The following is a 23,583-nucleotide window of genomic DNA, read 5'->3' on the forward strand; positions in this document are numbered from 1 at the left end:
AACATGCTCACTGCAACTGCAAACTTCAAGTCCCATTTTCTCCGAAATGGTTAGTTTCACAGAAAGCCTTTGAATCAAAGATGATTAAAAAAAAAAAAACTCATGTCTCAGCGGGTATTTTATTTACTTGTTTATTTTTAAATAAATCTTACTGAAAGGGCAAAACACCTGCTGTGATATCATTGATTGTGGTGTTCACAAGAAATGAAACATATTTCCAGCTCAGAGGGCAGAACAGCAGCAGCTTTTCACCCTGGTTAATAAAATGCTCCGTGTAAGAAAACTGTGGTAAGATAATACATTTAGAAAATGATTGTTTTAAAGTCTTGTGACGTTTACAGTGTATGTTTGCCCCGGTATGTATAATATTAAATAATAGTTGTTAAGCATAATTGGTGTTTTTAATTAGAATCACACTCAAAAACTTAGCTAATCTGCTCCATCCAACTGTGGGTTTGATTTGATCAGAGCTGATTGACTGTGCCGGTGACATTAGCAAACACAACTGTCATCGCCTTTTATTCACATATTGCTAAACTCTGATTGGTGCAGTTCATGTTTGACCCCGCAGCTGAAGACACAGATTGAAGAAGTAAGTTTATAGGGTCTCTAAAGCATATTTTTCTCCAAACTAGAAATTACCATATTACTATTATACAATTTTACATCAATCCTAAAAGTGACAATAAGCTAAAAATGAAACTTGCCACATAAAAGCTAGATAACATCTGCTGAGATAGGTTCCGGTGGACTTACGGTATAGTCAAGGCGAGACACAATAAAAGCATGAATAACTTCTAAAATCTTCAGGAAGCTGGTAAAAGTGTTGACTTTTAGCAATATCCTTTAGTTGGAAAATTCAGGATGAGACAAGTAAAAACTCATCAAGCTCAAAATTTATTTTGGGATCCAAAGAGGTCCAAAAGGAAGTTTCAGCTTCTGTAAACAGGTTTGCACAAATATCACATCAGGTAAAGTTTTGAATAGTGTCAATGCAGATGAACATCTGAAAGTAGTGGTACTGAAAGGGAATTAATTGATTGAACATTTAACATTGATATTGTTGTTGATTAAACCAAAATGTTCTTCTGCAAGTGTAAAAACTTTAAGTGGGGTAAAGGGTATGTTTAATTAAAGGTTAATTTTATGGGTATGTGTTATGAGGGCAGAGAGAATGGAGCTTATCAGTCTCTGGTGGAGTTTCCTCTTGGACAGGAAGTGGGCTTCCTCTGTTTCCTGTTCTCTCTGCATATGTGTGTGTGTGTGTATGTGTGTGTGTGTGTGTGTGTGTGTGGCCCCAGGAGAGGTCTAAAAAGAACAATCAGTGTAGAAAGAGAGAGAACAAGAATGAAGAAGCCAAGTTAGAAGCTAAAATAACTCGAACAGATTGAGACAGGGACACAGAGGGAACCATGGAAAAAACAACTGAGAGACACACACAAAGACAACAAAGGACAAACTGAAACAAAAATTACATTCAGGAAAGTGTGTGGCCAGGACCAGGACTCATCTGACCCACTACAGTACCATAGGTGGACTGAGCCGCGATGGACTATGAACCAAAGAAATCCAAGAAGGTACAGTAGCTTCTGGTCTGTCTCTTAATTTCCTCATTTTATCTTGTTCAGGTAATTTGGATGTGGATGATCAGCTGTTCTCCAGAGCAAATTTGGTCACATTTCATCGTCCATCATCCAAAGTTGAGTTCAAGTTAGGTAAACTCTCAAGAAGCAAATGTACACTATTGACCAACAGCAAACTGTCTCTTGACAGTGCTGACCTTTGAGGGGATGGAGAGCCAGAGTGTCCAACATGGATGAGACTATCGTAGTTTATTAGCCGTGTTGCATAATCCAGTTTTATTTGATCTCCTTTGTTGGAGTATAAACTGCTCCACAGCAGAGGAGACAGGAGTTGATGGCACAAAATACTTCTTTTGAACAAACGGCGTGAACTTTACGGAATCCGAGAAAGGCCGTACTCGCAAATATTTTTTTTAATCTTGTTATCTCAGGATAACAAAGCTCATTGTCATGAGATAATGATATATTATCAGGAGAAAATTTTGACATATACTTCTTATAGACAGCTGGCTTCCTTTTTTTTTTGTTTAGTTTAGTTAGACATAAAACAGCATAAGAAAAGAAAAAATATTTCTTAAAAAGGGAAAGAAAAAAAATGAACTACCTCCATAACACCTTGATCTGACCTGGGCAGGTTGTTACATTAAGCACATTCATTGCAAAATCCAATTATTTCCATCAATCTGTCGCCTCAAAGAAACACTGGAACAAGAAGAAGAACAAAACTCATTATAACCATCCTCTGTCTTTGTCCTCACAATTAAATTCAGCTGACTACAGAGATGTTCATCAGAAGACAGCCTCATTCTGATACATAGAGATCCGTCCTTGTTATTATTCTGAAAGAAAGACAAGACAGGTTTCTGACACTTAAACAAGCTAATTCCTTCTCTCTATTCAGCGTGTGCACGCGTAATGTCCATTCTCCCTATGCCCTCGAGCCAGAGTATATTAATGTGCGTTTGTGTGTGTCAGTGGGTGTCTAACAGTGTGTGCTGTGTTGTCAGTGAGTCTCAGTAGGGAGCTGTCAGAGATCACTGCTCACTTGTCAATCACTGCTGGAACAGCCAAAGGGATGTACTGCATTAACACACATACACATGCACAAATATACTGAGGCATGTATGAACACATAAATTAGCCTTCCTCTATGAATTCTAGTTCAAATTCAAACCCAGAACACCGCCCGACTGCCAGAATGCTAAAGTGATCGACAAAATAAACAACACACTGATGATTTTGTCATTCTTAGAGCATTACAAGTAGTGGAGCAAAAAAGTTTACACTTCTGGTACGCCAGAGGAAATGTAATGAGACCATTAAAATCAAAAGGGTTCATCCTCTGGAGATCAAGAATGTGCAAAAACAACAACAAAAAAAAACATTACTGTCACTGAGATGTTGATCTTGAGTGCAAAGTTTGGCCTGATGATGATGCAAGAGAAACTATTAACCACCAAAACCGTTATGATTCATCCTCTCAGGACCGTGAATATACTGATCCAGAGGAAATTTTTGAGGCAATCGTGAGACATTAACATATAGTATCTTGCTTTTAACCAAATAATTAGTTCAACGGTTGGGCTATCTGAAAATCTACTGCAGGTAAAATAAAACAAAGCAAGAGTCTTTGGTGCTGACCTTAGCCACAGCAGTGCTTTGAGCCACAGGCTAATGTCAGCATGCTAAAATGCCCACATTGGCAATGCTAACATTCTGGTGTTTCATATAATGTTTTACAGGTTCAACATCTTAGTTTACCTTCTTGGTATAATAACACTTACTAATTAGCACTGAACACAAAGTACAGCTGCAGCTGAGAGGACTGTCATTAGTTTTGAAGGTATTTGCTTATAAAACAAAATACTGAACAATGTGAAATTTAGACCTGATGATAACACTAGACAGTCGTTAAAATGCTTCCTGATGGGGACATGAATATCTGACAAAATGACCAGGCAATCATTTCAATAGCTGTCAAGACATTTCACTCTCTCTCACGCATAATTTCTCTCTTCTTTTGTTTATCTCTTTGTCTCTCTCTCGGCAGGGTTTTGTCTCCCCCATTAAGAGGCTGGTCTGGTCCAAATCTGGTCGAAGGCCAGTAGATCGAGGCAGCATTTACCGCCGCCCACTGCACACTGTACCCCTGTACCCCCCCGACTACATCATCCACCCTGAGAGGCTCATCTTCGACTATGTAGAGAAGGAGGTCAAGGTAGAACTTGACAATATAATATGATATACTTGTTTCATCATTAACCAACCTCATGAGCACTTTCCAAGTTGCTTGACCTTTGACCTCTCTTCTTAGTTCCTTGGTCACCTGACCTGGGTGTCGGTTTCACTGAATCCCTCCAGCCGAGATGAACTGCTACAACTACTGGATACAGCCAGGGTTAGTAATACTAAATACTTAACACTCATTACTCATAATCTATCTATAACTAATCACTGCTAAGGTTTGTCATCAATAATGTATCTATCAATAATGTATAATGAAGCACTCTTGAGGTTAGTGATGTACAACCAATCTACAACTAAAACCACCCAGGGTTTGTAATCAATATATTACTAAAAATCACTTTTGGGGTTTCTATCAATAATCGTTAAATAATCCAAAACAGATTTAATGATAAATAACTAATTTATAACTAGTAATTAGTAACATATTTATAGGTAATAACTGAGATCAATTATCTATACTCAATCACTGTTGTAATTAGTGATTAATAAGATATCTCCAGTATACCTAATCATTGTTGGGTTTAGTAATCAATAACCTGTTTATAACTAATAAAATTTGCCATCTGTAGTCAGAAACAAATCTATAACTAATAACTGTTGCTGTCAGTAAACAATATCCAATTTAAGCCAAATCTTCTGAGACTTATATGGTGATCAATAATCTGTACATACATATCTGTACGTAACTCATCAAAAGCAAAGTTAGGAATCACCATATTATCAACTAAATGATCAATATATATAATTTGATGCTAAGGTTAGCGAATAAGTATTGCAATCAAGTAAAAAGGAAGACTCATCAATAATCATTTATTCTTTAATGAGTGTCAGTGTTCATAGTCTTTATTTTGTGTGACTCACTGATCAATAACCTATAATCAGTCTTCCTGTGTGTTTGTCAGTAGCAGCTGAAGGTACTGCCGTTAAAGACCAGCATGGATCAGGACTGTATCCTGAGTCTGTCTGCTCGCTGTCTGCTGCTGACGTGGAGGGACAACGAGAAGCTGCTGATGAGGATTCCCACACACGAGATCGCTGCTGCCTCCTACCTGAGAGACGACGCACTGCACCTGCTGATCCTCAAGACAGGTGAGCACACACCTGGTCACAAGACCCTGTCAGTCACTGAATGACTGACAGCAGGAAATAAAAATGAATGATGGCAGTTTTATAAAATAAAAGTTTTTATTCTCAGTTTTGATGCCACCAAGTTTCAGTATATCCAGGAACCTCTCAAAGGACCAATAAAACTAATGTACAGTACTGTCTGCTCGTGTCTAAATCTACAACCATGTTTATGCTGGCAGGCTACTACTGGCTGTGTGAGCTATCACAATCTTATGTTACACATCACCACAAGGTGTGGGCTCAACTTTCACATTTACAATTGAAAACTTTAATACACGGGACGATCATTTAAAATGATATTTCTGGTCTTTGTTTCTCATGTGCCTTCTTCATGATCCAGCAGCCAAGCTGAATGGAGCTGTTGGAAATCCTTTGTTTGGCCACAAAGAATTATGGGATTTTGTGTGTGCTGTTTTTATAGTGGTCCTTCAAGAGGTTCTAATATCGCAAGTAGTACTTACACTTTAAAGGAATAGTTTGACATTTTGGGAAATAATGTACTGGAGCTGGAGCCAGAAGGTTATTAACCTATCTTAGCGTAGACTGGAAACAGGGGAAACAGCAAGTCTGGCTCTGTAGGAAGGCACATAAATAGGCCATCAGCTAATTAATAGGTTATATCTTGTTTGTTTAATCAGCGAAGCTAACCAGCTACTGCAATTTAGCATATTTTTTAAAAACCCCCAGGTCTGAACGTGGACACCGTGGTTGCCGGGGACGACAGCCTAGACAGGAAAAAGCCAACAGGCATCGATGGGCGACGTCAAACCATGAGCTGCAACGCCGACCCGCGACCGGCAGGGGGCACAATGGAGCGACGACACACCATCTGTGGCGTCGATTGGAGGCCATCACTGTCCAGGAGTAACCACGACAAAAACCAGAACGTGGAGAGAGGAGGAGGTGGAAGTGGTGGAGGGGGAGAGAGAGGAGGAGGAGGGAGTTTAGAGAGGAAGAGAGTGGGAGGGAGCTGGGAGAGGAGGCAGCAAACACGGAAAACAGGAGGGAGCTGGGAGAATCGCAGAGCGAGGCCCATGAGCGGGAGCTGGGGGGTGGGAGTAGGAGTAGGAGGAGGCGGGGGAGGGAGCTGGGAGAGGAGGCATGGAGGAGGGGGAGGAGGTGGTGGAGGAGGGGGGAGCTGGGAGAGGAGAGGAGGAGGTGGTGGAGGAGGAGGAGGCAGCGGTGGGAGCTGGGAGCGGCGGCAAGCCTGCACAGGGAGCTGGGAACGGGGTAAGAGCTACGGCAGCTGGGAGAGGAGGAACCACAACCCGCTGGAGCCCACGCCCTGCCCCGACGCCTACTGTAACCTGGTCATCCTGGCTGTAGAGAACAGGGTAGGTCTCCTCATCTGCTGGAAGTTACTTCACAAGCTCAAACCGAGGAATGACATTGCTCATTTCGTTGATATATCCTCCCACGGTCCTCTAGTTTGGCTTTCTCATCTGCTTTCTGTCTGTGAGTTAGATGAGAATATCGATTACACTCTGACCTTTGTACGTTAACAGGTTGCAAGCCTAGTTCAGCACAAAGACTGGAAGCAGCCAGCTTAAATCACTCATGGAAAGAAAGCGAATAAACAAAATAATAGGTACACTAATACTCTTGCTAGCCCTTTATTTGATTGGACAGTAGAGACAGGAAGTCCAACTGGGAACTGGCTACTCTGCTATCTGGTCGCCCAATACACGTGGTCGTAGATGTGGATGGGCAGCAGTTGCTAAGTAATAAGGTCAGTTGGGTAGTGTTTTATCTGTTTTCATATGTTTATGGAGACAGGAAATAACCAGGAAGAAAACAGAAAAGCAGTAGAAGGGAAGAAATTATGAAAGTCTAAATTAGAAGTGCATTTTCACCGAAACTGGTGATCTAATTTTCAGTCGCTCAAAAAAGACAAGTGATTACCCTATTTCAGACACACAGAAATGTTGGCCTGTTGGTGGTGCACCAAAGACCATAGGTCAAATTTATGAAAAAATCGTACAATAATTGTTATAGAGTATTTCACTTTGGATCAGAGTGTTGGGCAAAGTTGGCTCAAAGTTGATGACTTGTCACTGTGGACATTGAGTCCAGTCTGATATTCAGACTCAAGAAAGAAACAGTGACAAGAATTAAACGGTGAAAAGAGTTCTTTCATCAGGGTTCAGTCATCATTTGGCATTGAATCATTTTGGAACTGGGGAAAGTAGGGCGATACTGATGATGCTCATTCATCTGCATACACACACACACACACACACACACACACACACACACACACACACACACATACTGAGACTGTGTTGTTGCATAACCTGAACCACTGCATCACATTTACATGAGAGTAGCTTCGTCATTGGATTTGTGTGTGTATGTGTGTGTGTGTATGTGTAGTGTGTGTGTGTGTGTGTGTAAACCTCAACCACAGAACTATAATTTGTTTGGATTGGCAGCATTAGTGTGTCATTGTTCCACTGGCTCAGATGAAGCTCACAGACTCCAGTCATGTTTCATCACGACAACAGACTGCTGTCTGGGTTTTGCTTGGTTGCAGGTGCAAATCCTTACATTTATTACTGGGTATGTGCCCTTGACCTTGGTACTAACCAATGCAGCTGCAGTGAAGCAGCTCACACAGAACTTGCTCTGTACACTCAGCTAAAGTGAATTAAAGGGGAAAAATTAGGGTCCAAACATTAAGAAAATTCAATGTGATAATAAGTGTAAAGTACTTTCTCTCATTGTTGGATGTCAACATAGCTGTGATGTCAGAGAAGGTCACAGCTGTTATTGATGCGTTAACTAATTCAGCATGATGATTGACTCTGTACGTGTGTGTGTGTGTGTGTGTGTGTGTGTGTGTGTGTGTGTGTGTTTTTGCAGGATGCTGCAGAGGAGTACTGCTCTCTGATCTGTCAGATGTTCCAGATCATTTACGGCCATCAGACCATTGAGTGTGTCGACAGGGCCGGGTTTCATCACACTATGCCTGATCGCTATTGGCTGCAGAGGAGTGAGTGACGCTCGGTTTCTCATTGTCACAAGTAGAGCAAAATATGGGGGATTTTAAAAAATGACCTTTTATTTTCTTAAGTACTGTTGTAGAAATCTAGTGACAACCTTGTTACATATACTTTCTCTTGGTGATATTGGTTAAACTTTAGTGTAATTTGAAGCGTTTCCAGCTGTTTGCAGTGCTGCTAGTTTAAAGGGGCTAATTTTGATGGGCAATTGAGTTTGAAACCTTTTAGCTAACTTTAATAAGTTAACTTTAATTTTTAGTTCCACCACTTTAGTTCTACCACTGGAAAGGCCTTGAAAACAGTTATTATAACAATTATTAGTAAATAGTTTTTTCTATCCAACATCTTAACTGAGAACTTAGTTTTAACCACTGCAACCTCCACCGGGGCTTTAAACTTAGCCAAACTGTGGATTCCATCCTTCAGTGTCTTAGACAATAGTTGGTGTGAATGGTGAACTGTATCCAATGCTCTGTCTCTGTCTTTGTCTGTGTAGGTGACAGCTGTCTGACCGACATGTCCTACACTTATGATCCAGAGTTTAGCTGCTGCAGCTCATAGTGAGTAACATTCGGTCCTCACCGAAGCTGTAACTCTTAACTTTTCCACACAGGGCAGCGTGTTATAAATTCACAAGTTCACACGTTAACTCTCTAACATCTAACAGCTGATAGCTTTGACAACTTTTACCACATCAAGTATTCTCATTAGCAGCTCATATAGTTATGAGTTTAGCGATGATGATGATAACAGAATGAATTTTCAGCACAGCAGAGATTTCATTTTGATATTCCAAACATATATGGACCTACATCACAGACATTTTATATACAAACAAAACAGAAAAATACAACCCTAAAACAACAAACAAACAAAACAAAACAGAAAAAAATATATTTTCTAAATACCATAAAACAAGCAAGCTCAGCCACATTATCATAATATCTCTTCTGAGCTTAATGTACATAAATTGCGATAAGCCAAATATAAATCTTCCTTTACAATTCATCTCTCTATCTATCAGCCCTCTATGCTCAACTGAAACATAGTAAATATAGATTACCAGTTTAAAGCCTGAGATTTTATATACTCACAGCTTTAAATGTTTGTCCTCATTTGGTTTCAATTGGATTCATTTGTTCTTTTTCATACCTATTGTTGTTTCCATATTTGAATGACAACACACCAATTTTTCAAATATTGTTATGTCAGAGGGTATGTGCTGTCTGATGTTTAAATACACTTTTATTAAAACACAGTTGATGAAAAAATACATTTAAACTTCAGTGATTGGAAGAATGTATTTGCAACTTAACACTAAAAGCCCAGAGGATTAGTTTATCGTAATCCAGGGGAATCCTGTATAATGGAGGGTTTAGAGACTGACTATGAACAGTTAACATGGAGGAATGATTACTAGATGTTTTGATGACTAAACTGCACCATAGGCTACTGTAACAACTAATTGAGTGAATGGGAGCTGTTTGTCTGCTATGGTTGACCAGCAGCAACTGTGAACTAGTGAACTGTGAACATCTATTAACTCTGTCTACATGAGGTGATATTCTAACTATGTTGTGATAGCAGAGGTTGTCACTCACTCTCCCTCTCTGTCCCTCAGCGATGGCTCCCAGGATGCCTTTGAGCTCTACTACAGCGAGACGTACAGCGAAAGTTCATCTCTCTCGCTGCAGGACTCTCATCGCAGTCTGGCTTCAGGCAGTGACGCGGGAGACAGTAACCCCGCCCTACTGCTGATGCAGGAGTACATGATCACAGTGAGTGTGTACAGTATATGTGTGTGTTTGAGTGTGTGTTTGCTTCTGTGTCCAGTGTTCCCTATCAGCATCCATAACACAGCTTTTGCAAAGTGGAATAGGTTAATTAAATATTCCTGTTTTTAAATTTCCTTAAGATTATATTTCTCCATTTTCACTTTATGTAGAGAGTGCAGTATGGCAGATGAAAAGTAAAACCAACAGGTGCTTTAGACAAGTGCTGAGACGCTACAAGCCCCCAGATATAGCTACTGAAATCTGGATGTAAGCTATAGAAAAGCTATTGTATATCTTTCTGTGTGATTGCAGTCTAAAACTTTTCTATTTGTAATAAAATGCTATTTAATAATACATTTGTTATTGTTATTAATTGTATTGCAGTTTTTAATCCTTATTTTTTGTTAGCAAATGAGCGAGCTGGTAGCTAATTACTGTTTGTTGCTAACAGCAACAAATGATTAAGCTAAGAGCTAACATATGTACCTACAGCAAAACAGGATATGTGTATAACAGCTCCGAACCACCAGATTACAACTTGGACCTCGTGGCTGAGCTAAAGTTGGTTAGCTAACTGTAATGTTAGCACTCAGCCCATTAATCAGAAAAAGCGTTATATAAATGCAGTCCATTTTTACCATTAGATGCTAATTTATCATTTTTGTCATTTACTGTGACTAAAGGGTCAATTTGCTAAACTTAAGTTTGCATCCAAAACAAATCTCTTTGCGTGTGTGTGTGTGTGTGTGTGTGTGTGTGTGTGTGCGTGTGTGTGTGTGTTTGTAGCTACGAAACAAGCTGAGTCCGGTGGAGTTGCAGCAGTTTGCAGTGTTGCTGAGAGAATACAGACTGGGATCAAACATTGACCACTTCTGCTCTGAGCTGCTGCAACTTTATGGAGACAACCGCAAGTTCCTGCTTCTGGGTGAGCGACATAGAAACAAACAGAGAGAGAGAGAGCTCGTTAACTGATTGAAACTCTGTGGCAAACCACAACCTACTATTTATTCTGTTTGTGTGGTAGTATTGCAGTGGAAACAGGCTGTGTGTGTGTGTGTGTGTGTGTGTGTGTGTGTGTGTGTGTGTGTGTGTTTACCGCAACAAATACAGCTCTGACCCACTTCAACTGAGGAAACCAAAACTTCCTGTTAGTGAGTGAGAGACAGGACGAGAGGCTGTTGTTTTTCTCTACACACCCTGTTAATGCTCAGTGTGGTGGTGTATAATCATCATTACAAAAGTGTTGGCTGTGAAGGAGAAAGAAACCAGACAAACATCAAACTGAGTGAGATGTTGTGAAGCACTCAGGCTGAATTTGAACCTCAGAGCTTTAGTAGCTCCACTTAAATTCCCTTCACTCTCTTCCCTTATATTTTACTAAGATAGTTTTTATAATAATTCACCTTTAAATAGCTTCACGGTTTGTTCAAATGAAGCTTAATGTCATTATTTTGTATTATCTTTGTATCTACCTCACTATTTAAACATAGCTGCACTTTCACATTAAAGTCAGTAAGCTTTTGTTCAACATACAGTATGCTCATTATCTATCTTAGAGGTTAAATGCAGCCTGTTTAAAGTCATGGAAAACTAAGCTACCACTGTTGTCTTCCTTTTTATTTATATAATTTATGTAGTAGCTGTAGCGCCAGTTTTATGTACATGGAGGTTCTGCTTTATTATTTGCCCCTGGCAGAATAAATGAAAATAAGAATAAAAAAAGATCACTAGTTGTCAGAGTTCATTAATAAGCAAGACAACGCAGGAGTCCAGCGGTGACACAGAGAAAAATGATTCAATCCTGGTGAAAACTGGCGCAGCAGCATGTGTCGCTTTCAGTGTGCATTGCTGTCAACCAGAGTGAGGTGGGTTTTTTTTTTTATACAACCATTAGGAGTCACCAAGGTGTTTTCAAAAAATACATCAAGTGGCTTTCAAGTGAAAGTTAAGGATGTGCTGTCTTTAAACATTTACTCCCACTGGCAGATTCTTTAATTATCATAAATGTGTAACTTGCGTCCTCTGTTTCCCAGGCATGCGTCCGTTTATCCCAGACAAAGATGTTGGAGTGTTTGAGAGTTTCCTTGAGAGCATTGGGATCCGAGAGGGAGGGATTTTAACCGACAGCTTTGGACGCATCAAACGCAGCATGAGCAACACGTCAGCTACGGCCATGAGAGGGTGTGTTGGTCAGGAAGTGAAGAGTGTGCTTTGTGGTCATCACTCAGTTTTGAGTGGCACCCACGACCCACATCATTTTATTTATGATTTTTAATTCAGTAATAAACAAGTTGAATAAATCATAGTAATAATTTCAATATTTGCCACTTTTGACTGTCAGCATCAGTGTTTTGCTTTAGTTGGAAGGAGTTGGATCAGTATGTTCACCATTATTGTCAAGGTTTCTGTGGCACCCAGTGTCATCTTCTTATATTAACAGTTTTTAAATAAACTTAAAAGATGTAACACTTTTACAATTTTACATCAAATCTTATGAGAGAGGACAAGAGGTAATTTTGTGATATCATTTTGTTTGTAAAATAATAAAACTTTTGGTTTGGCCATTGTTAAGTTAATGTTGGTTTTTTGCCACAGTTTCATTTATTGTGAAGCAAACCCAGTCCAGGTTGAGTGCATATTGTCCACTTTTAGTGTGCAGAAAAAAAAAAGTAATTTCTTTATATGAAAATAGGTGTGAATTTCCTGTAAAATCTTGATTCATTCTCACCTGGACATATGAATAAACAGTAAGTCAAAAAGATGAGGAAGCATTTAGATAAACTGCTTGTTTTCCCAGCAGGTACGACAACTGCTCTCTGGCTTCAGGATCTCAGGAATTCAACCGACGCATTACTGACATCACCCATGACATCCAGGCGCTCGGCTTCCAGGACACGCACGGAGACATTGAGGAGGAAGACTACTACCTCTGATGGAGGCGTTCAGTTCCTCATTGAATCTAGACGGCATCTGAACTCTGAATCTGCCCGAGTGCCTCTAACCAAGACCAAGGCGTCCACAGCCCAGGTTCTGCATTACAAGACGAATAAACTGCAAATATGAATAGTCTAATGGGGGGGACTCTTTAATGTTGACGTCTTAAAGTACTGATCCTGCTGTGTGCGCAGACGAGAAATCAAAACAACAGGTGAGTGTAAGAAAAGTAAAGTAAGAAAGCTATTCTCTGACTTTGATTGATTTAACTGATTAAATATGACTGCGGTTCCTTTACATGTACAGCAAAGTTAGAACTATGATTAAACAATCATAAACAATTTTAATTTACATTAAATTTAAAACACATCATTGCTACTAAAATTAAAAATTAAAAAAACTTCCCTGACAAATGTCTTTTCTATGTATTTTGAATCAACCTGAGTGAAACAGAATTTTCCTCCTGTGGCTTTTATTGAAGACAGAAATCAATTAAATCCCAGTCTGATCATTTTACATAAAAAGGAAACATAAAGAGGAAAACCTTCCAGGCATCACAGCCCTTTAACATAATTGAGTTTTCTTTTCTGTTGGAGGAGGACCGACTGATTGGGTTCATTGCAGGCAAACAGCTGTTTTGTGGCCACTTCTTCTACTGCTTCTGAAGGTCAAAGGTCATGATTAAAGTTCATATATTGTGTCAACCAAACTAATTACAGATTAAATAATTTAATCTCTCTACAGCTCATCATTACAAAAAATAAAATTCAAAGCATTTTAGAGTGAGCAGTACACTTATTACTGTTCACAATAATAACATTTCACTTTTTAACTTTAATGACTTTGTAAGAAAGAGAAGTGAAAACATAAAAATGTAATAAAAAAAAAGCATTATCATAAAATGCACCTGTGTGTAGACAAAAAAAAAAAAAAAAATGTAGTTTTGAAAAAATGTATGTCTCTAAATTTGCATAAAATGAAAGCATCAAATTCATTTGCAAAGTTGTGTGATAGTATTGTCTCTTCTGAGGGATTGCAGTACCTGCAAGTGACCACATGGAGGCAACTGAGGATAAAAGCTGAGTATCATCCTCTCTGCTACTGAGCTGAAGGCACCATCACTAGACTGAAAGTAATTTCTGGCTTTAATAACAATAGTTTTAATAACTGGAACTAGATAGATAGATCTTTCTGTGTGTGTGTCTCCCTCTCCCGATGATGCATTGACCCGTTATCCTGGCAGCGGCTTCATGACCTTCCCATGGTGCACTGCTTCTCTGCCCCCCCGGGCCAACTCCTCTGCCAGCCTCACTGAACATCATAGCGAGAGTCAGTGGTGCACCCATGGGCTTCACCCGAGCCACGTTAGTCTCCTCACCCTCACCATGTGTGCGTTTATTTTTCAATTTATTTATCATCAGCAGAGTAACTTCATTATCGACAGCAGTGATACAAATCACTGTGAATGTAGCAGAGGAAGCCAAAAGGGTTGTTTTCAACTCTTGACCTTGGATAGATAGTAAACAGGAATTGCAAACAAATTACATAATATAGACAAAGCAAGGCAAATTTATTTTTATAGTGCATCATACACAGAGGTCATTCAGAGTGGTTAACAGAAATAAAAGAAACCTAATAAGAAAACAGTATAAAACCACAGATTATTAAACAGGTCATATCTAATTAAATTGCAAGATTAAATGAATAAATGAAGGCAGTTCAGAATAGAGCAGTGTTTAGCTTCTTTTTAAAACAGGTTATGGTTTCTGCAGATTTGATGGGAGCTGGTTCCAGCAGTGTGCAGCAATAGTGCCTGAATGCCACTTCACCATGTTTAGTTTTAACTCTAGGCAACACCAGAGATGAAACTAGAAGGTAAGAATGGAGTTATTTAAATAAAATTTATTCATGGAGAAAAATCTGTGTAATAAAAAAGAGAGGGAGGCAGAGAAAGACCAAATTTACAGGTGAATCAGGTTTTTCTATTTGAATTCACTTCTGTCACCTGGATACTGAAACAAATTCACATTGCACACACAACCAAAACACTAAACGTGTTCTCACAAAGCTTTTCCAGGCTAAATTAAAAAATTCTGTTGAAGGAAGACAGAATGTTTGGGCTCATTGCAGGCAAATATTATCGCTGCTTTTTCCTCTTCTAAAGGCCAAAGATCATTAGAGTTCAAATCTGTCAAAATGACACCAGGAGATAAGCTCTGAGGTCATCTCTGTCAGTATGACTGCAGTTTTAGGGCCGTGTTTGTGTGTGTGTGTGTGTGTGTGTGTGTGTGTGTGTGTGTGTGTGTGTGTGTGTGTGTGTGTTTGTGTGTGTGTCAGGGGCAGCAGACACATTGTATAAACTCATCATCGGATTACAGGTCTGTAATCTCTGCAATCATCCATGTGGTGGCATTTACCATCATCATCATCCTACTGACGCGTGCACGCACACACACACACACACACACACACACACACACACACACACACAATCCCCTCTGTTTGCCATACGCAGCCTTGCAGCATCAAGGTTCCGCCATTTATCATCAGTCCAGGCAGGGTCAAATATTGGTTTTCTCCTACAGTATAAAAGTATGCCTTACTGTTTACATTTGTATTGTCTTATTATTAACTCGTCAGTCATCCGTAAACCACTAATGTTAAAATGCAATGAAATATATTCTTTGTATCTTGTTTTATATTACACACACACAGATATAACAATATTAAATTGTAATCTAAAGTGTAACTACATCCAGGGAAATAATTTGTCTTGTGCTGCCAACTACTGGTATCTCCATGCTTTTTGAACACCCTGTACAGTGCAGCACTTTAAATTGCAGTTTAATGAGATGCTACATCACAGCTGGGCATGGCCACAAATACAACAAACCACACATGATGACACTCACTCAACATTAGTGTTTAACAAATACAGATGTCAGTGGAGCAACACATTTCTTTGGTACAGCACATTATTATGGATGAGGTTTTGGCGAGTGTTTGTCTTTTTTCTGTTTAGCACACCCCTAGTTGAGCCCCTAGCCAGGCCCTTTACATAGACAAAAAGCATGTATTATAATATATTAAAATAAGACATGACATCATGCAAATAAAAATTAATGTCCACTGAGATTAGGCTGAATTACGTGATGTCAGTTTTGGATTCCCATCCTGCTGTTGTCCCAGCTGAGCTGGAAGGTCATTTGCAGTTCATTTGTTGCTGTGCAGATGTAGGGGATCAGGGGATGAGTGTACAATAACAAACTTGCAGCCTACAGGGATTACAGAGGGGTGTATCCTGCAGGTTATATTTGGCAGGCTACCAGTCATACTACGCATTGTGATCGTCCTGCTGAGCCGGCCAGGTTCACTGAGCTCAGTGCTGGTCACTGCAGGGATCAGTGCAGAGAAAATCCACTGAGGTTTCATAACAAAGTGCCAACAGCCAATCAAAGCCACTGTCAGGCAGAGCTGCAGTGATAGCTCAGTTAATGCCTCAGCAGCACTGATACTCCAGAGATGACAAGCGGAAACACAGAGGTTGTGATGTGTAAATCCATACAACATGTCTTTTCTTCAGCAGTTTATCAAATTTGCATTCATTCTAACCATTTGGTGACAAACAAACTGTTTAAACCATTTATTAGTTAATTTAGCTTTTTGTTGGTATATTTTGCTTCCTAGATTTCACAGTCAGTCCCAACACTTGGTGTAATGCTGTCACAACTGATTCAGGTTAACTAACATGTTTTTGTGGCAATAAATACATTATACATCAGGCTCACACGAATTTGTAATCCTTAATGTGCATTTACATTATTTACTTAATAAACATGCACCGCAAAAACCAAACTAACAAATTAGCCTGAGTATATATATATATCACCTTTTTAACTACTACTGAATTTTCTACTACTTAGCAAACTTAAAATGTTTGCTAAGTAGTAGAAAATTCAGAATCCTGATTATCTGAAAAGAATTTTGAAAAACTGTATTATGTTGTATTATCTGTTTTTAAAGGACCTGCTACTAATACCACTTTTACTTATAATATTTTTTTGCAGAAGTCTGTAAATATAGAGTTGGAGAAAAACTGTATGTAGGCATGCAACCATATGCTACATAACTTATGAAATCTTTCATCACTATAAAAGTTATTATATTTCAACTCCTCTATTTCGGAGGAAGTTTTTCATTTCATTTAGTTAAACAAGAGTATTAATGTAGGACAAACAGAAAAAACGTCGAGTCGGTCATTAGAAGTACTTTGAATAAAATGAAACAATACAAAAATTTAGTGTAATTTTTTTTGAAAGTATATTCTACTAGTTATGTTGTGTATGTTTACATATTTCTAACCGAATACACTTTGCAGCGTGGCCACACTTCTCCCCGAAGGCTCTGGCTCAATACGTCATTACGTATTCCCGTTTGGGCCAATGACAGCGCAGGAGGTCGTAAAGCGGTCTCGCGCCGGGTAAAAGGGATTTGACAGTTGCAAGTCTCAATCCTTCAGTTGACTTCCTCAGTGGGACAGAGACCATGGCGGCGGCTGCTACCTGCGGCCAGCACAGCGTTGCGATTACAGCCGCTGTCAACGGCAAAAAACCGCATACTAACAGGGAACATAGTCGGAGGAACAGGGAAAGCTCTCGCCGGAGACAGGCAGCTCTTTTGTTTCTCAATAACATCTCTCTGGACGGACGGCCAGTCCAGAGTAATTCAGCCGAGAATGGAGGAAGCCGCCACCAAAGAGAGACTGACTTGGAGGGAGCCGACTCCGGCTCTGCGGTGGCGGCAGCGGCTGGGCTGTGCCCGGAGCTGGTTAACAATAGCAGCTACGGGACATTCTCCAGTTTGTCAGCGTCCGTGAGCTGCGGGAACGTCAACCCCTCCCCTGCACCGAGGACAGGACTCCTTAACGTACCGCCTATCCTCGTCCTGCCGTCGGACACGGGGTTCGACGATGCGGGGAGCGCGGAGGTGCTGCTGGGGTGCCGCAGAGGCTCGTTCCCTTCACCGGGGAACAGCAACCTGCTCTCACCGTCCCCGTCTAACAACAGCCTGATGCCGTCGCCACTGGGACCGCGGAAGTCTTCGACACTGCTGTCGGTTCAGAGCTGTAACTCGGTGTCCTCGGAGCCGAGACAAAGGTGAGACACACGGCTGTGTTTGTTCTTTTATCGAGTGTTTCATTTCAGCAGGTCAAATTTGCATGTTGTGGCTGGTATTTCCCTTGAAACAACATGGCTAGCTTGACTGTCTCAACGTTACCTGAAAGTTGAGGGGGGAGATTGTCATCGGCTCCCACCATCGGCAGACTGGAGCCGGACTGTTCGATCCAGTTTAACTTTTGTTCTGAGTATTCACACTTGATTAGATGCTGTTAATTCCTTGGCTCTCAGTAGTTGAGTGTGATTCCAGTGACTCCCTTGTGATATTAAGCATATTTTTATTTCACAATCCTTTAACTCACTAGAATTTAAAGGAAGTCAAATAGGTTGTCAGTGGTTGTGATGCAACGTTTCTCTGTTTTAACTTTTTTCGTTGCCTCCCTGCCTTGAGGTCATTGTGCTCTCACGACATTTACTGTGGGCATGTACATGTCATGACCTTCAGGTGAGTTGTGCCAAACCCTCGCCAGAGTAAATGAAGTACATGACTAATACCAGTTGACTTAGGGAGGAAGCTGTGTAGATTGTTAAAAGTCAAGGACCAACTGTATCTCATAGCAGCTACTAGATATTTTCAAGACTTCATATCAGCTTTTGTTGAGGATGGTTGTGCTGACTTGTGCTCATATACCTTGATGCAAATTATAGCGTCACTGTTAAACAACCAGGCTTGGAGCCTCCATAAATACAGACTAAATTGTGTCTATAATATTGCCAATAGAAACCTGTTGGCACTGAATGCTTGGTCAGGTTCTTTTAGTCTTGTTTAGTTATTCTAGTCTCATTTTATTGTGTATTTTGTTTAGACAAAGTTCAGCCAACAATTATCTTCATTTGTAATTATCCAATCTTTATTTTTGATTAATCTTTAAGTTTTTAAACAGCTAGAAAAAAGGTAAATCTGAAGTTGTCAGAGCCCCAGGTGTCCTGTATGCATTTCTCTCTTCTTTTTTTTTTCTGGCCAACAGGCCAAAACGCAAATATACTCAGTTTACAATTAAATCAAACAAAGAAAAGTAGTAAATCCTCATATTAGAGAAACTGGAATCAGATATTGTTTGGCATTTTGTGTGCTACTTGATCAATTGTTTATGTGATTGAGTTTATGCTGACTGACCAATTGATTGATTGACCTATAGTCTTGTTTATGTATTTTTTGATCAGATATTTTCTGATTTGAATTATAATATTAACTCATAGTTTTTTTTATGCAAAACCCTAATTATATTAAGGTGTGATTAAATACTAATGCATTTGACAACTTAAGTGTATGCTGTTAAACAATTAGCAGAATAATGTGTTTAATACTCATCAAAATAAATATTGTTTTGGTGTTGGTACTGATACTCACTGCCCTATACTGTTGAGGTAAATTAAACAATACACAGGTCTATGTGAACCATGACCTTAAATTGTTTATTCTCTTTCAGGGCTCTAAACTAAAAAGCATCTGTGAGCTGCAGATCCTCCTCAATTAATCTTATTTGATGTGAAATAGCATAAAAATAGCACCACCACTAAATAGTATATGCAGACCCAGACTGGTCTTTTTAAACTTGAAGATTTTTGGTATCTCTTTGTAAATAAAAAAAAAAGTATCATATATAATGCAAGAAATCAGATCATAGGTTTATTCTCAGCTGTGTTAGTAACTTTGAGCTTAGTTGCATTTGCAGTCTACTAGTAAACGGCACTTTAACAGTAGGACCCTGGTGGGAGAAGCTTTTGGCTTTGTAGAGGGGAAGTGAACCCAGAGAGCAGAGACGGTTAAAAACCACCAACAGACAACATAAAGTCAAGATGTGTTCTGTGGCACAGTAACCCAGAATCATTTTCACTCACTGCCGTAACTCTGAGCCGAGAGTGGGAGAAACTGGATGGATTGATGAGATGAGAAAGATGCAGCAGCAAGAGAATAAGAGATTAATTTCTTAAACAGCATGAATGTGGCTTTTATAAAGAAGTGAGTGACAGCGAGTGTGTGTGTGTGTGTGTTTATGGAGCTTACTCATCTGGCAGTAGTTCAGACATGCTGTGCTTGTGTGAGGGCTGATGGATGGATCAGCTTCGTCACCATGTTGGCAGCATATCAAACCCGGGAAATGTCAGCCCTGCAAGCGATAAACACTGCTTAACCTATTTACACCTAACAACAGGCTGGGAAATTAGCAGCAGATAACAGCTCATCAGTCAGACTGCTGCGCCAGCCACCAACCGTCATCTGCAACTCCTGCTTTATGACTTGATTTTGTTTATTTACTCTAATGTTGCACTAATAGTATTTCATTTCATTTGTATTTCATGACAAAATGATTCTTGTCAGTATTAATAATAAGGAGAAGATAATGCCCCTCACAAATTCCCAAAACCCAAGTTGACATATTTAAGCAGCTTGTGTAGCCTGAGCAGTAGTCCAAAACCCAAAGATATTTAGGAAAAGCAGCAGATATTCAGATTGAGTTGCTGGAATCAGTAGATATTTGGCATTTCTTCTCAATAAAAGATGATTGATTGACTGTCTAATGTGATCAGAATAGTTGCCGAAGAATTTTCTGTTGAATGATTAATCATCTGATCATTTCAGATCGTAAAAAATCTGAGAAATCACAGGTTTAGTGGTCAGGCTCTATGGATAATTACATCTTGGATGTGGATTTAAACTATAGTGAAATTTAGAAACTTATAATATGTAATATATTCCTTATATCATGAGTTCTTTTGTTTTCCATAGGCTTTTCACTACTTTCAGGAAATCATATAATTTCAGCTCTGTTTGCTTTAGAAGAGTAACGCTCCGTAACTGTGCCGCAAAGCACTCTGCTGCTTAGTGTAATGATGTCTCCAAATGATTGCAGTGATTATTAATTGATGGTGAACACTTTTTTTTTTTTTTTAACGCTTGAACAGTTGCATAATTTGCAAGAACCCAGTTCTCCATGGAAGTCATTAAACTTTCATCACAAACCTGCTGAAGATCCAGTCGGCTGGGTAAAGAGTGAAAGTGTGTCGGGATTTTTTGGGGATGAACGAGCTGCTGTAGCTGGTGAACACACAGTTTCCTGTGCTGACAGCTCTCTGGGACATAAGTGGCTGAATTTAAATGCAGCCTTCTCCTCACCTCCGCACTTCCTGGTGTGATGAAGTTGGCCGTCATCAGATGAGATCATCAGTCACACTCTGTTTAGCCTCTCTGTCTGTTAACAAGGCTCAGCGTGTGAAGCCCTGCCAGCCAGCTAACCAGCCAGCCAACCCGCTTCATTAGTCTACTGAGTGAACACACACACATATACACTCAGTGACACATATCAACAGTTCAGCTGTTTAACTGATGCTCTTTTATACAGTGAGTGAAGACACTTGGCTGGTAATGTACACACTTTGGCTGCTGAAGGCACTGATGTGACTACAGTCGGTTACAGTTTTGATTCCTGAACCTTCACTGTGTCCAAAGAGACGTCTGACTCCTGGACAACCTCCAGCATGTTCTTAGAACTTCTGTTGGGTTTAACAGACATTTTCTGAATAGTGTCGTTAGTTCAGGCTAGTGTATGTTTGTAATGATTTTTTAATGCAATGTGTTTTTAATGAAATTCCTCAAAGCCCTGAGATCCTCCTGATTAGGATTCCTTCAGTGTCAGTCGTTCAGGAGGTCTTGGTGCTACTGGAATTATCCACAGAGATCCCTTCTTATCCCAAACAAAAAGTGAATAAGGCAGTTTCATGTTAAAAATCATCCCGGATGGGCTGAGAGTTTACTGAGAGACGAACTGCTGCTCACGTTTGCTCACCTTGTTTCTCTGATAATCTGATGACTAAAATTCTAAATCCAGTTCAAATATATAGTTAAAAAAAACCAAGATCTAAAAAATGTGGCTAAACACTGGATAAAAAGTCAATTTTGGTGCTTCTGTCAGACATGTGTTTATTGCACATGTTCATATCATGATGACGATGAATGTAACATTATTTATTCAGCACTAATATTAACATGCATCTTCAGTTATCCAATCACAAGTGGACAGCTCTAAGTACGTCAGTTCACACCTGACTTTAAAATGCGTCTCCACATGCGTCTTGATTGACCACTTGTGATCGGATCTCATTTCCCGCTTCATTCGAAAATAACCCCTCCGTGCCCCATTTGCTCGCTCTCACACACACCACAGACTGAAAATAAAGATGGACGGAGCCACCGTGACGTCACCCATAGGTTTCTGAAGAGCGGTTTTGAAACTCAGAGTGGGCCGTTCCGTCATCGCCATCTTGCCAGTACCTGACTCCCGCTGAACTCCTGGCTAATCCAAAAATGGCAAAGAGGAGGCGTGAGTCTTCAGTGCATACCAGCTACGATACGTTCACCCGTCTGTCACTCAAAGCATCACACCCTCAATTATACAGAACTGTAAGCCTTAATAAAATTTAAATGAGTTAGTTACATGAAAATTCACCTCCCCGTACAGTTGAAGGAGGAAATTAGGCACACACAAGCACATTAACAGTGAACCTGTCTCTCGATTGGCTAAAAACAACAATGCATACGTGTTTATTTGCATACGAAGCGGGGAAGTGAAATCCGATCACAAGTGGTCAATCGAGACACATGTGGAGACGCCAGGTGTGAACTGACGAACTGAGAGCTGTCCACTTGTGATCGGATCACCTGAGACAGATGTTAACACCAGGTCTGAACAGGGCCTATGAAACTGTGGCAGGACTAATCAGCCTGCGTCAGCAGGGTAGGCGGTCCTTCAATGTGGCACAGGACGCATTTGCGTTCACACTCCTAAAAGAATGTGGACACATGTGGCCCAGACCACATCTGAATGTAGTCTGAGTGATCAGATCTCAAATGCGTCCATGTCCCATGTGTTCCGTTAGAACTATTGCCAATTGCTCATGTCTCTGCAAATGTCAAGACAATATTTGACTTGTTTTCCCATTAATGTAGTTACTTATTATTTGTAATATTAAATTGATAGTAAATTGAAATTGCCTGCCACAGTTTAACGTATATAACGCCAACTAACTGACACTTGCAACACAAGAGCACACACATACTCCAAAGAGATCGAAAGACAGACGGAACATGTCATTTAGTTCAGTTTCTGCTCCTGCTGCTTTATATGGTGGTAAATAGAACTTCTGGAGTCAATGGGGAACACACTCGCTTTTTTGGTCACTCCTCTTTCTCTCTAGCTCATAGGGTAACGTAAAGTTAATACCTGTTATACAGGTAGTGCAGCCAGAGCCATCAGAACAACACTCCGCTACTTTATTTCCCCAGATGAAATAAAATATCCACAGGTCAAATAATCCGGTTGATATTTATATACATTTCAAGCACTTGAAGATCTGAACATCAGTAAAGTGTGTGTCATGTACAGAGCCAATAAAACAAATGAAATAGTCAAGGCTGTCTCAGGCTGAAGTCATAAGTTTACTAAAGTTTGTGGCAAATGAAGCTGCAGTCTACGCTGCTGCTGCACGCTACGCTCATGGCACGGTGGAAGGAGAAGTCGAACATGTGTCTTTTCTACATGACTTATTTCTACATGACTACATGACTTTTGAAAGGTTGTGATGACACTCACAGAGCTACGATTGTAGTTGGTGTCAGCTCCAGTAAAAAGTTCACTCCTCAATGGTCTCCACCGCAGCCTCTGTGCTGTCTAGTGTGTGTGTGTGTGTGTGTGTGTGTGTGTGTGTGTGTGTGTGTGTGTGTGTGTGTGTGTGTGTG

At 40.0% G+C, this 23,583-nt stretch overlaps 2 protein-coding genes across 3 annotated transcripts in view; both read left to right on the plus strand.

Annotated features, from left to right (window-relative positions):
- Positions 1-1,308: 1,308 nt before the first annotated feature.
- Positions 1,309-13,407, plus strand: ccm2l (CCM2 like scaffold protein). 2 transcript variants are annotated; one of them, XM_087170083.1, is made up of 11 exons: positions 1,309-1,577; positions 3,634-3,801; positions 3,898-3,981; positions 4,736-4,919; positions 5,646-6,292; positions 7,821-7,950; positions 8,457-8,520; positions 9,582-9,738; positions 10,522-10,660; positions 11,769-11,916; positions 12,533-13,407. In XM_087170083.1, the coding sequence occupies exons 1-11, from the start codon at positions 1,548-1,550 to the stop codon at positions 12,666-12,668; spliced, it is 1,887 nt and encodes a 628-aa protein (XP_087026209.1). In that variant the 5' UTR covers positions 1,309-1,547; the 3' UTR covers positions 12,669-13,407. The 2 variants fall into 2 exon arrangements, with proteins under 2 accessions (XP_087026209.1, XP_023248695.1); XM_023392927.2 differs by having other exon boundaries at positions 1,310-1,577; positions 12,536-13,407.
- A 3,769-nt stretch (positions 13,408-17,176) lies between these two features.
- The window catches only part of cables2b (Cdk5 and Abl enzyme substrate 2b), a 42,398-nt gene continuing 35,991 nt past the window's right edge, over positions 17,177-23,583 (plus strand). Inside the window, exon 1 of the mRNA XM_023393012.2 lies at positions 17,177-17,825. Within this exon, the coding sequence (XP_023248780.1) occupies positions 17,215-17,825 (611 nt within the window). The 5' untranslated portion in view covers positions 17,177-17,214. The remainder of the gene's footprint in view (positions 17,826-23,583) is intronic.

Source organism: Seriola lalandi, unplaced genomic scaffold (assembly GCF_002814215.2).
Source record: "Seriola lalandi dorsalis isolate HSWRI2012SDOR001 ecotype SW California unplaced genomic scaffold, Sedor1 jcf7180002054927, whole genome shotgun sequence".
Lineage (NCBI taxonomy): Eukaryota > Metazoa > Chordata > Actinopteri > Carangiformes > Carangidae > Seriola > Seriola lalandi.

Bases quoted from the DNA above. Each gene is read 5' to 3' on its own strand.
- ccm2l (XM_087170083.1), top strand. From the start codon at position 1,548: ATGGACTATGAACCAAAGAAATCCAAGAAG. The intron at 1,578-3,633 runs GTACAGTAGCTT...CTCTCTCGGCAG, and splicing joins AACCAAAGAAATCCAAGAAG to GGTTTTGTCTCCCCCATTAA. The intron at 10,661-11,768 runs GTGAGCGACATA...TCTGTTTCCCAG, and splicing joins CCGCAAGTTCCTGCTTCTGG to GCATGCGTCCGTTTATCCCA.